The sequence below is a fragment of the Ambystoma mexicanum genome, chromosome 3q, assembly GCF_040938575.1.
Source record: "Ambystoma mexicanum isolate Mex_15411 chromosome 3q, UKY_AmexF1_1, whole genome shotgun sequence".
NCBI classification, from domain to species: Eukaryota; Metazoa; Chordata; class Amphibia; order Caudata; family Ambystomatidae; genus Ambystoma; species Ambystoma mexicanum.
This window is the reverse complement of record NC_090926.1, coordinates 292,185,717-292,200,244: the sequence shown is the minus strand read 5'-3', so window position 1 is coordinate 292,200,244 and position 14,528 is coordinate 292,185,717. Positions and strand designations below refer to the sequence as shown.

General features: G+C 46.3%; 1 protein-coding gene across 2 annotated transcripts in view; it reads left to right on the top strand.

Moving 5' to 3' along the window:
• The window catches only part of SPATS2 (spermatogenesis associated serine rich 2), a 729,295-nt gene that overhangs the window by 530,835 nt on the left and 183,932 nt on the right, over nt 1–14,528 (top strand). For both annotated transcript variants that reach the window (XM_069653806.1, XM_069653805.1), the window contains exon 8: nt 10,876–10,934. In XM_069653806.1, the coding sequence (XP_069509907.1) occupies nt 10,876–10,934 (59 nt within the window). The remainder of the gene's footprint in view (nt 1–10,875; nt 10,935–14,528) is intronic.

The window sequence follows — 14,528 nt, the reverse complement described above, 5'->3', positions numbered from 1 at the left end:
TACATCCAGAGGTCAGATCCCTCAACCTTCACGCTTGGCTTCTGAAAGGTTGAGGTATAAGGATTGGGACCTCTCTGAAGACGTCATGGAGGTGTTGCTTTCGGCCCGAAGGCCAGCAACAAAGTCTCTGTACCGTTGCCGTTGGCGTAAGTTCTATGACTGGTGCAGAGTTCAGAATGTGGATCCTTTTGCATGTGACATCCCCATGGTTCTGTCCTTTTTACTTTCTTTGGCCCACAGGGGCTTGCAAGTGGGTACCATTAAAGGTTACCTGGCGGCGCTGTCCATCTTTAAGCGCTCGTCTGAAGAGTGTTCTTTCTTTAAAATCCCTTTAATTTCACAGTTTCTGAAAGGGCTCACTAATGTGTTCCCTCCGTCACCTTTCCTGGTGCCCGGTTGGGATTTAAACCTTGTTCTTAAGTTTCTTATGGGTGCTCCGTTTGAGCCTTTACATTCTTGCCCTTTGAGGCTATTAACTCTGAAAACTGTGTTTTTAGTTGCGGTTACCTCCGCTCGCAGAGTGAGTGAGTTACAGGCACTTTCAGTTAAGCCACCCTTCACTGTATTTCACAAGGACAGGGTTGTCCTTAGAGTTCGTCCTCCTTTTCTTCCGAAGGTAGTGACGGAATTTCATTTGGCCCAGAAGGTTGTTCTTCCGGCATTCTATCCTCCTCTGCATCCTGGTAAGGAAGAGGAGAGGCTCCATAGGCTTGATCCTAGGAGAGCTTTAAGCTTTTATGTTTCACACATGTCCCGGGTCAGAGTGGACGATCAACTCTTTGGTTACGCTGGAAAGCGTTTGGGGCAAGCTGTGACAAAACAGACTTTGTCTCTCTGGATTATTTTGGCCATCTCGGAGTGTTATCGCTTGGCGGGTAAGGACCCACCGGCTGGCTTGCGGGCCCATTCTACCAGGGGTATGGCTGCATCTACTGCCCTGCAGAGGGGTGTTCCTATTCGCAACATCTGTGATGCAGCCACCTGGGCTCCAGTACATACATTTGTACATCACTATTCCCTCGATTCCATCCGAGGACAGGATCTGGCCTTTGGCAAGGCGGTCCTTTGCTCTGCTATTTGATTGGCTATTCTAAATTTTGATTATAAATTCTTTCCCTCCTCCTTGCTCTGGTACTGCTTTGGGAGCCTGTCATAGATATGGAATACGTCGGAGGACCCAATCCCCTCGAAGAACAAGTTACTTTCTTACCTGCTAACGTTCTTTCGATGGGATGGTCCGACAACGTATTCCATATCACTCCTGCCCTGCCTTCCCTGCTGCAGAATTTCTTTTGCGATTGCAGCTTACGTTCCGCAAGGCTTTGTGTCTGACTGGCAGTTGACTAATGTCACACGTTCTGGGAGAAAAAACTGCAACTGAGGCTACGGGCGTCGTGCGTCCTACTTATCACATTGGATGACGTCGGACGTCGGAGGAGGTCCTCGACGGCGGCGCATCGACGTCATCGACGCAGACGCCGAAAAAAGTTTCTGAAGCAGCACAGCTGTGGTGATTACATGTCATAGATATGGAATACGTCGTCTGACCATCCCATCGAAAGAACGTTACCAGGTAAGAAAGTAACTTGTTCTACACAGACAATCTTATTTTATGGCTGAGATACATTGATGATCTCTTCATTATCTGGAAAGGGACGGAGCAGGGTTGGGTGGACTTTGTCAACCGTTTGAACCTCAACAAGAACAATCTCCAATTCACGGAAACGCATAGTCGCACATTAATCACCTTCCTCCATGTCAACATGAGAATTATGAATGAGAAGATAACTTGTGAGCTGCATAGAAAAGCTACAGGGTCAAATACACCACTGCATGCGAACAGCGGACACCCCAAAAACCTTATTTGGAGTGTTCCGTATGGAGAATTTATCAGGTTGAGAAGAAACAACACCACACTGGAATCCTACGACAGAGAAAGTAAAATTACGGCTCATGGCTTCTCCAAACAACTGTATCCCAAGAGAGTGATTGAGAGAGCAGATCTCAAAGTCAGATCGAAAGAACGATCAAGTCTCATAGCAGGATCCGAGAGGAAGGACCTGACGAAGACGGAAAAAGACAGTACTCACCTGATCCTAACTTTTGACACTCAGGCACCTGCGATTAGGCGAATTCTCAACAACCATTGGAAAATCCTCATGGTGGACCAAGATCTTCGTAGTAACCTAAAGACCGGCCCTCAGATAACTTTTAGAAGGAATCGATCTATAAAAGACTCTCTGGTTCAAAGTTATATGATCAAAGAAGAAGACACCAACAAGAAAAGCTGGTTATGAAACCAAAAGAAGGGTTTTTTCAAATGCACTCGATGACGCATCTGCAAGTATGCTAAGAACTGTGGTTCTTTTAAACACCGCATTACAGGCCAAACTGTTTCGATATTGGACAAAATCACATGTGAAACTGAATATGTTGTTTATGTCCTCACATGTTCCTGCCAAAAATGTTACATAGGCAGTACGAAATGTAAATTAAAGATTTGCATACAACAGCACGTACGAGCCATCATCAACAGTGATGCTAATTACCCTATGGCCAAGCACTTTGCAGATTGCCACAACAAAAACATGGCGAGCTTTGGTTTCTTTGGGATTCACAAAATTGATACAGGACCCTGAGGTGGTAACAAAGAAAAACTTTTACGACAAAAAGAGACTAGGTGCATTCTAGACTTTGAAAGCAAATTCCCGTATGGGCACAATATAGACAAAGAACTGTACACTTTTTTAGGACAATGATGTCTGTACCACCTGGATTTTCTTCCCTCTTTTGAGTCAACAAATGTATGAATTAAGACAGAATGTTATAATTTCCGCTATAATATGCCACTTTGTAAGATTACAAAATGTGCTTTGTGATTAGGAGTCAAAGTTGGACACTGCTATTTTAATTCAGTTTTCTTGGTGATTGTTTCTTTCGTTTTATATTCACACGTGTGATAGTTGATATTTTTAACATGTGGTGCAGAGATGTTGGGAACTGGTGGATTTTAAGGAGCCTTAAGAAAATGCAGTGGACAAAACTAGTAAATGTGCAATTTGGTAAAGAATGATACGATTAGGTTCCATGCGCGACACACTGGATGCAGCAGTTCAATGCATTTTGCAATGGGAAATTCAGAAATGATTTTATGGAATAAGTATGCAACTGATAAGAATTGCTGCTATTGCACCTTGCACTTTATGGATACGGATGCACTTTATGAGTCTAATGCAATTTTGCACAAAATCAACTATGCTGCCAACTGAAAGTTTCAGTCGTGATACATTGTTATGCTGACTAATACTGCTGCTACTGCACTATGCACTTTACACATTTTAGAACATCAGAGACAGGAACATGATCACAATCATTGCTACTGCATGATGTGGTTTCCCGATATATTGGCACTTAAGGATTCCAAGGCTTTTATATGAACAATACCATACTGCTAAATCAGGAAAGGTTTGGCTCTTGTCGCTATTTGCACTATGCACCTTATGGAATCATCATAATTGTTGCCACTGCATGATGTGGTCTAGCAACATGTTGGCACGCAAGGATTCCAATGCATTATTTACGAATAATATCATACTGCTAAATTAGAAAAGGTTTGGCGCTTGTCACCTTTTGCACTGTGCACCTTATTAATTGGAGAGCAATGAAGACAGCCACACTATCAGAATGACTGCCATTGTAGTATGCATCATCTTGCTACCCACAGATCATAGGATCCCAATGCACTGCGTAGTATAAGAAGTGTATTGCCGATTGTAAGCCAAAGATGGGACAACTGGATCATTAACCAACATAGCCATTGGTGCAATATGCATTTCATGAAATACAAAGGTTTCTGAGAAAGTCGATGCTATGCTGATCAATGAAGCCACTAGGCGTTAATCGCACTTTGGGGCTGGGTGGCCCATAACCCTGTTAGTGCATTGTGCACTTGTTTGGTAGAACTCTGTGTCAAAATACTGTTAAATGTCTATGTGGCTGTTTATAATTTTGTGGCAAGTCGGGCATCTAGATGACATTAGATTTGAAATGTCAGATACTGTGTTTTCAAAAATGCACGGAATCCCCAAAACAGAGGATACTCAAGCACAATTCAAAATATTCGATGCACGAGGGGTACTGTTCATGTGTCTTGTGTAGAAAAGCTGCATATAAGAGTCAAAAGCACTACCTCTGTCACATTATAAGATGGCCACCATGCTTTTGCTAGACAAGATGTGCATTGGCTAAGGGAGTCCTTCTATTTTGACTAAAATAATCTCCAGTGTTTCCCGTATGCTCTGCACTAATGTTTTAAAACTCACTGGGGGCTTGCAGTTGTGAACAAGCGGCGAGATTTGCTGCGAAACGCGTTAACGCCCGAAAACGCACACTTTTTTGCACTATGGGAGTGCCATATTTTGATGGCCTGTAATTTTAACTTTTAAATTTTGCTTGCCGGGTTGTAAGGATCCAAATAAAGAAAACTTTTTTCTACCAAACGACATTTTTGAATCCGGATGCTTTATTTATCAAAACGACTGTGAAGAGTGGCATTCACTTTGCCTGATGAAAATCAGTGCCCCAAAGAGATATATATATATATATATATATATATATATATATATATATATATATATATATATATATATATATTTCTAAGGCTTGTGGAATCTGCTTAGATCACATGCTGTGCATAGGCCGCCATCTAGTGGAAGCTGCGGAGTATTACAGTTTGTTTTTCGAAACTCGAAAATGGGCGTCGACACAGGCGTGCCAGTAATACTATCCCTAGTGTGACGTCCACTGTACCCAAGATCCCTCACGCGTCTAGGATCCTCAGATTGTTTTTTTTCGCCATACTGGTCGGAAGCATCTTGCGGAGTCCCCTGGCCTTAGCCATACTTTTGCTAATTATTGAAGTTTAAAATTATTTATTGACATCCTTCCCCACCCCAACGTCGACACTCGACGACGGCTGGAGAAGACATCGACCGTCGGCTGCTGCACGACGGATCTGGGCCTCGAAGGCCGCTGGCCTCGGCCCTGCAAGTAGGGAGAGTAAGGGGTGGTACATACTCTTCACTCTTGGTATATAGGTACACCTTATATATTTCCTACACTTACCAGCCCGCTGCCTCAAGATGCGTATGGAGGGTACCCCTTTCCAATTCTGCCCCAAGTGCAACCGCAAATACCCTTGGGTCGACAGGCACGCCACGTGCAATCTCTGCTTGCCGAGGGACCACCCCGAAGCGAACTGCAGAGCGTGTAGTAGGTTTAAGCCTAAGACACTTAAGGACCGTTCGACAAAGCGTTGGGCCCACCACGCCAGGCAGGCGGCCATGGCAGCGGAGGGCGCCTTCAGCGATGGCAGCGACGCCGTACTTTCGGACGGCGAGGGCATTACGGCGTCGAAAGACTGCCGAGCGCAGGTCCCCGACCTCGGAAGGTTGTCCGGCAGGGCGGCTATGGGGAAGACCCCCGGCGACGCAAGCGCTACACACCCTACACACACTAAGCACACTAAGTCCAACCGAACCTCGACAACGTTGACTTCTCGGAAAGAGGCACAGATAGAACGGTCCGACTCGGTGTCCTCTGGGCGCTCTCGAACGAGATCGCCTCATGACGCAAGGCAATCATCCACTCTTGCCAAGAGTGCCTTGCTCCCTAGATTAACGGAAGTTCGATCGTCGGAAGACGAAGACGACTTCCACCCCCAGGCCGCGCTCCAGGAGACCGAGGCCGCAGTTAACACCAGCGACGCCCCACGCTCGAAACACACAGATACCTCTCCCGACCCTCGACGCCAGGCGTCGAAAGTCTCTGGGGCCTCCAAGGGGCAGGGAAAACATTTTTCCACGCACGGGGAGGGGGGGAAACAGCGGAAAGCACAGCCTTCCACTCCTGTAAGACCATCCTTCCACCCTAAGCAGACAGAAAAACACAAATCTACTGGGACATCAACATCCAGCAAGGGTACCCTTGATAAGTCCCCTAAGTTGCCTACTAAAGTCATACCCTGTTCCAAAGAATGGTCCAGTGAAGACATAGACGGGGTCATGTCAAGGATGTCTTCCTTGGCTGATTTTTATGACAAAAACCCAGAACATTTCCTTTCGTATGACCCTCAAGGGGCCACACCCTCAGGCTCCTCTGATCCTATCCCCCTAAGTAAAAAGGCCCGGTTCGAAAGACCTGAACCCTTCGAGGTGCAGCCTTACTCTACTCCATACTCTACTCCATACTCTACTCCACACCTCAGATACCAAGGACAGCCTTTCCCTGAAGGGGACCAGGAGTTTGAAATTATGGAGGAACAAACCGGGACTGAATACTATGCGGATGATGAGGACCTGGAGGAGGTAGAAGATGAGCAGGAAATTTACAGAGTAGATTCCCCGGTAGAGAGCGAAGCCCCAGTTACCGACTCACCAGTTGATAACCAGCCCCTCCTGAATGAAGTTCTCGCTCGCGCAGCAGAACATTTTCACATCGACACCCACGGTGTACAGGAGGAAAGGGACTTCGCAGAAGAGTTGGTGGGAGAGAGGAGGCCGGTCGCTCAGACCATCCCTATCCTTAAATCCATCCAACGTAGAATAGATCCATCCCTGGTTACGGCAGTCGGGGTTCAAAACAGAAACCCAGGCTTCATTAATAGACAAGCCGGTGGAACCCGATCTATTGTTTGGGAAAGCGGTCGAAGACGCACTTAAGAATGCCAAGGACGAATACGAGACTCTCAAATCCCTTGGCCAGCTTACCAACAAACCCCCTAACCAGAGGGGAAATAGTAATTTTCGTCGCCCACGCGGCCAAAATTCACAAAGAGGCAACTATGCCCAAGGACAGGGTACACAATGGAGCAACAACCAGCAGTCTACCCAAAGTTACGGCAGGGGTAACAAGAGAGGTCGTGGAAGAGGCAGAGGCAGCCCCAACAAGGGAGGTGGCACGCCTCCACCAAAGCAGTGACGCTCAGTTCAGGGTCCCTTCTCACGCAACCCCAGTAGGGGGACGCATTTCCAACTTCACCCAGGCTTGGGAAGGGATCACCTCGGACAGATGGGTGCTGTCAACAGTGTCCACAGGATATTGTATAGAATTACTGCAGCGTCCCCGGAACCACCCTCCACGACAAAGAATACACTCCTTAGAACATCAGAAGATCCTTCTCGAGGAGATCGCCATTCTGCTAGAAAAGGACGCGATAGAACTCATCCCAGGACACCAGGTAAACAAGGGTATCTATTCAACTTACTTCCTTGTGCCAAAGAAAGATTTGACAATGCGCCCAGTATTGGACTTACGGCCTGCCAACAAGTATGTCAAGCCCCAAAAATTCCGTATGACCACGCTACAAGAGGTAATCCCCCTCCTAAAAAAGGGGGATTACATGGCAACCTTGGATATGAAAGATGCCTATTTTCATATTTCCATGCTCCCAGCGCACAGAAAATACTTGCGCTTCAAGGTGGACAGTCGCCACTACCAATTCAAGGTACTGCCCTTTGGGATAGCTTCAGCTCCAAGGGTATTCACCAAGGTACTGGCGGTGGCAGCTGCACACCTACGCAGGGAGGCAATCCCAGTGTACCCTTATCTGGACGACTGGCTCATAACGGGGGAAACCCCGGGAATTTGCAGGTCAAACATTCAGAGGACCATCGACCTCCTCCACGAATTAGGCTTCTCTATCAACGAGAAGAAGTCAAGTCTGGTGCCAAGCACCTCAAAACAGTTCCTAGGAGCAATCCTAGATACTCAGAAAGGGTTGACCTTCCCTTCGGAAGAGAGAATTCGGAATATACTACTGCAAATTCCACATTATCAGTCAGGTCAACAAATAACGGTACGCAAAGCTATGCGGTTACTGGGCATGATGGCGTCATGCATTTACCTGGTCCCCCACGCGCGTCTGCGCATGCGTCCCATGCAGGAATGGTTGGCGAAACAGTGGTCTCAGGCAAGTGGTCAGTGGGACGATCTAGTGGTCGTTTCGCCAACACTCGTACAGAGCTTACACTGGTGGACAAGAGAGAATCTCGCAAGGGGAAAACCCTTTTACGATCCCGAAGTACAGGCAGTGGTGACTACAGATGCATGCCTAACTGGGTGGGGAGCTCACCATCTCCACCACACAGCTCAGGGTCTCTGGTCTCACTCAGTAGCCAAGAACCACATCAACCTGCTAGAGCTTCTGGCAGTATTCCGAGCGCTTCAGGCGTTCGAGCCCCATCTGCTAAACTTGTCGGTGCAGATCCGGACGGACAGCACGACAGCCATGTTCTATCTGAACAAACAAGGAGGGACTTGTTCGCCAAATCTGTCCAAGCTTGCCCAGAAAATCTGGATATGGGCACTCAGACGGAACATCTTCCTGTCATCACAACATGTTCCAGGGGAGCTCAATTCCCTAGCGGATGCCCTAAGCAGAGACTCCCTTTCAGAAGAACACGAATGGGTCCTTCACAGAGATATCGTAGAAGATCTCTTCTATCAGTGGGGTTTCCCCACTATAGACCTATTCGCCACAAGCGAAAACAAACAATGCCCAGGATTTGCATCCAGGTTCCCCCAGCCAGACTCCCAAGGGAACGCCCTGTGGATGAACTGGTCAGGGATGTTTGCGTACGCTTTTCCACCAACTCCTCTCATCAGGAAGGTGGTGTACAAGATGAACAAGGAATCGATGACGCTCATACTAGTTGCTCCCATGTGGGCGAGACAACCATGGTTTCCACACCTACGCAGGATGGCGGTGTGCGAGCCCATCAAACTCCCAGCCTGGTACAACCTACTGTCCCAGCAACAAGGTCAAACAGTGCACCAGAAACCCAACTCAATGAACCTGGCAGCATGGCTCCTGAGGTCATAGAGTTTGGCCATCTCAATTTACCACAGAGGTGTATGGACATCCTAAAAGAATCCAGGAAACCAACCACAAGGCACTGTTACTTTGACAAGTGGAAGAGATTCGTTATTTGGTGCCAGAATAAACAAATCAACCCGGTTGATTGCACTCCTTCTAACGTTGTAACATACATGCTCCACCTGCTGGACGCAGGTTTGGTTTTTAACTCTCTGAAGGTACACCTGGCAGCCCTCTCGGCTTACACCACATCCCATAACAGAGTATCGTGGTGGAAAGTACCAGTAGTTAAAGCCTTCATGGAAGGAGTAAAGAGACTTCACCCTCCTATTTCGAACCCACCGCCAGGATGGGACCTCAATGTGGTGCTAGCTAAGCTCATGGGCCCCCCCTTTCGAACCCATGCATAAAAGTAGTCTCAAACACCTGACTTATAAAACGGCCTTCTTAGTAGCCATTACCTCTATAAGAAGGGTCAGTGAAATTCAGGCTCTGTCAGTGCAGGATCCTTTCTTTACTATCCACAAAGACAAACTGGTTTTACGCACACACCCTAGGTTCTCACCTAAATTTATATCTAAGTTCCATGTAAACCAGTCCATCGAGCTACCGGCTTTCTTCCAGAACCCGCAAAGCTCAGCTGAGGTGAAACTACACACCCTTGATGTGCGTAGGGCGGTCCTCTACTATGTAAATAAAACCAGACCGCTAAGGAAAACAGATCAACTGTTTGTCTCCGTAGCTACAGGCAGAGAGGGAGATCGCGTCTCTAAAGGCGCGATCTCGAAGTGGATTATCAACTGTATACAGCTGTGTTACTCTCTTTCTGAAAAAACTCTGCCTTTTACGCCAAGGGCCCATTCTACTAGAGGCATTGGGGCCACTCTGGCTTTCATTGCAAATGTTCCCCTCGACACCATTTGCAAAGCAGCTACTTGGAGCTCTATTCACACTTTTACTCAGCATTACTGCATTGACACTCATTCCAAGACAGATACACAAGTGGGACAAGCGGTTCTAAGACACCTGTTTGCTCATGACCCTTCTCACATCCCACTTCCATCTTATGGTACTGCTTGCTAATCTATGCACAGCATGTGATCTAAGCAGATTCCACAAGCCTTAGAAGGGATACATTACTCACCGTAATTGTATTTCTGATGCTTGTATCTGCTTAGATTCACATGCGACCCACCCTTCCTCCCCTCCGAGAGAAGGCGCATGATTGCTTGTAGTCTTACCTTTCTGTCTATCTGCTTGGATCATCTGTACTCGCGCTACTCCTCATGCTTCCTCATGTCAGAAAAAATACAATCTGAGGATCCTAGACGCGTGAGGGATCTTGGGTACAGTGGACGTCACACTAGGGATAGTATTACTGGCACGCCTGTGTCGACGCCCATTTTCGAGTTTCGAAAAACAAACTGTAATACTCCACAGCTTCCACTAGACGTCGGCCTATGCACAGCATGTGAATCTAAGCAGATACAAGCATCAGAAATACGATTACGGTGAGTAATGTATCCCATATATATATATATATATAGATATAGAGATAGATATAGATAGATAGATAGATAGATAGATAGATAGATAGATAGATAGATAGATAGATAGATAGATATATATGTATATATATTTGGTTATTTCTTTACTCGTTTGATACCCAGATGTTTCTAAGCGCAGACCGGGGGATCGAACCAGTTTTGCGCCGTGTCGTCTTGCTTCCAAGTCAAGCGCGTTGCCCCTGAGCTATCCTCCCGAGACGAATATGGTAATGGTTGTAGATTGTGGTTATCTTTCTTGTACTAACTTCTGGAGTACATATGGTTTCGGCTGTGGCATTGTGTGGGTATCTCAGCATCTGTTGTGGTGCTCTGAGTCGGATTTGTCTGGCCTCTTGTTTGATCATGTCTGTGCAGTGTCGACTGTGGTGATATGTTTATTTCATGCCTGAAGCCCCTCTGTGCTGCTGACTTTTCTTCTCCCTTTCCCCTCAGCCTCATGGACCGAGAAGTGGCATTATTGGCAGAAATGGACAAAGTGAAAGCTGAAGCAAGTAAGTGTTTTTTTCCAAATTGCTGATTATGTTTATTCTGGTTTTCTTAGATGCAGGGTAATCACCAGTTAGGGACCTTAATGGTCCCTGTTGGTGGGGAGGAGACTGGTTGAATTGGTATCACTCTCAGCTTGAGCAAAACACGTTTCTGTTCAGAATTAACTCAATTTAACTTCTATATAACCGTTCACATCAATATCAGCCATGCTATCTCCTTGCCTGTTACTGATCACATTCTCCTGGATTATTCTTTTGGTATAATGTATGGGTGCAGATCCTCTCAGTATAGTACATGTGTACAATCTGCCTTGCTCTTCCTACTTCTGCCTTGCGATCCTGACTGATGCACACTGTTTTTTGATGCAGACAGCGTTCATCCTCTGTACTGGTACATCCAGTCCCCCTTTTTCATGCCCAGGTGTTATTCTGTCCAAAAAGGATAACACTGACGCATCTCTGAATTATTCATGGGCAATGTTCCCCGATAACCCGACCAGCTCCCCACACCGCTGTCCTTTGTATCGGCTCACAGTGTTTGGGAACTCGTATTGACTTGCAAACTTAAAAAAAGAAATGTCCTTGAAAACTTTCAGGTGTTCTCTCCATCCTCCCCACCACGATACCCTTCTACACCTTCGCCTGTCGGGCATTGAAATAAGGATTTGTTGAGCAGGAGTTGAAAGCAGCTTCTAGGTACATGACATTAGTCTGCATGAGTTCCCTCTTGGCAGTGTGAAGAAAGCTAGCACCTTGCCTGCGGGATATCTGATTTCTACATGAGCTGCAACCCGTACATTTGTATTTGACCAATTGTGATATAAATGGCTTTCATGTGTCCCAAGGCTGTTATGCACATTCCGAAACACACAGAGTTAGTGTCACTTAGGTATGTATAACCTGGGAGTCAGAAGTTTCTCCTTGAAGCCGTTGGTGAAGCCAACTTTCTCACAGACTATAACCTGGAATTTCGAACCCTGACTGTTAAGGCCTTCTTAGAGTGATGCTATTAAAAGTCAGTTCACAGTTCGGCAGAGATGACCTGCACATTGCTGTGCCTTAAGGGTCTGAGCTCTCCACACTGGACTGCACCCTTTGCTGTTCTTTTCTTTGGTGCAGTGAAACACACATTCTTGCAGTGGCCACCTCTCTTTGTTATAGGAGTGCCAAGAAAGTTTCAGGAGTTGGCAAGGAAACAAAGGTGGCTTCTTGCTTGCACAGGCACAGGAGTTATGTTTTGTTCCAGATAAACTTGCCGATCATCTGGATAGTGCTTGTTTAGGGGATACTTGGGACACCGCAGGGGTACAGCAGGCTGTGACCCACTAAAGATGCATAATTATACAGTAGATTACGAAGGCATGGCCATGATGGGGACAGAGATACAGTGAAACCGTTGATAGGATATTTTGGAATCTATTGTAACCCTTTTCAAACATCATAAATGCCTGCATAATAAGTACGGTTGTCCGCGCAACTACAGATTGGCTAAACATAGGGGGACAGCCTGTTAGGTGGATTTTTCTCTCCCCCTGTGTTCAATGAATAAGGAGAGTCGGCCAATAACAAGGAACAGGGCTACCTGCTAGTCCCCCTAACTCTCCCAGTGCATTCAAGAATAAATTGCCGGTAGGGTAGCAGGGTGGGAAAAGCTACACTAGACACTTCATAACATTCAATACGGCAATGGCCATACAATATAATAGGCAATATATATCTTTACCTGGTTTACTGTGAAATGGACAAGGAGTGGCCAGGCTAAGTAACTCCAAAAATGGCTGTTCACGTTCAGTGATCATAATGTTTTGGTTGCCCAAGGGTACTGGGGCAAAGGCTAAGCCTATTAGGATTCCCAGAGTCTGGTTCATTCTAAAGGAAAAAAGCCTCTACCATATACATAAGCGCAACACTGTAAAGACACTAGGCAAGTGCTCACTGTTCTGGGAAAGCAATCTCAAGCTGCTCCTCAGTCTCCTAGTGCTTAGGTCCTTGTGCAGATCCGCACAGCAGAGCTTCCTCATAGCATCTTTGGGTTCAGCTTGCTTCTCATTGCATCGAGTCTTATCCCAGCCATTAATAAGGGTTAGGTGCAGGTTCCCATATATTATTGGAAGCCGAGTGTAAACTCTGTCTCTGATCGCAAATATTTATTCTTTCAAACGTTTGGCGACCACCAAATCGTTGGGGGTTGCCACATTCAATCTTTCCCAGGCTTAACTGTAGGAGAATACTCAGGATGTCGATACAGCCTTAAAACCCAGTCATCATTGACCAATACTCTCAACGTCTGGACTTGGCTTCTTGGTGGTGTTCATTTTGTGCTCTAGGTAGCCAAAACCCTATTTGGGGCCCAACAGTTTCCTTTCATATGAGGACATATTTATCTGTGCAGCCTCTTCTGTGGAATACTTATGCAAGAAAGAGTGCTACTTTCCAGATCTCTGCCAAGGAGTCTATAAGTTCCTTCAATAAAATGGACTCTGCAAGTGCTTGAGCAACTTGACACAGTTCCTTGCTGCCACCACCGCCCATGGCACACATATTACACTCTGCCAGTTTACTAGCCTAGGAAGACACTGGGTACCTTTTGAGAACTCGCCCTCAAAGGGCTTAATCTGTCAGGGGGCACATTTCAGCCTAGTTACCTTCGAGAGGCCCGTCATGAGTACTTACTAAGGAAAAAGATGGGCATACCATTCAGGATCAGCAAATATATCAGAGAGCTCATGTCAGAGCCACATTTCAGGACCTTTTCCCTAATGCCGCCCACATAATCTCTCAGCTGGTGAGAGCTGGACCCCTGATCGATGTTCAGTGGTGAAGTGGGCAGCCACATAATACAGCTAACGATACAGAGAGCCTCCTGTAGTGAGTGGTGTCTGGAGAAGGGTGCTATCTTGCAGAACAATTATGAGAGATAGGTACATGAACTCCTACTGGTACCGGTCCTACCATCCGCTGGGATTGTCTACCCACCAATATGGATATTGTAAGTATTGCCAGTGGCAAGGCAGGAATTTCAGGCTGGCAAGGAGCTATACCAAAGTTCTAAAAAACATAATTTGCCACTTTGAAAAACAGGGTTGTATGTATTTGCCACTTGCAAATTTAGCTTTCATACTCTGATGGGGTTAAGTATGTATGTGCAGCGCTCCTGTTAGTGTTACTTGTGTTGCTGTTGTGGTCTTCAGAAGTCAAACCCTTTTAAGGCTCTTTATCTTTCACCTCTTCAGTATCTCCCCCACCTCTATCCTTATCACCCAAACTGCCATATCATCTTTATCTCCCACCCAACTTGCGTGATCTGCTATGCATTAGAGATGGCTGTGTCTGCTATGCATGGGGAGCACAAGCAAACTAATACCTATTTTGGAATTGTGTGGACTGCATCAATGAGTTCCTCCTTCAGTCCCCAAGCACAGCATGCAAATGACCCATATGTGGTAGATCCCGATGAAACAGGTCTCGGGTAGCTTGAACGTTGGGACTGACGTCTGGTTGTGTATGATCTGTGCAGAGGGGACTCACCCTTATACTTTATGCTAAAGTGCTTCTTTTGTGGACGGGGCCAAAACTGGTTTGCAAGTATTTGCCACT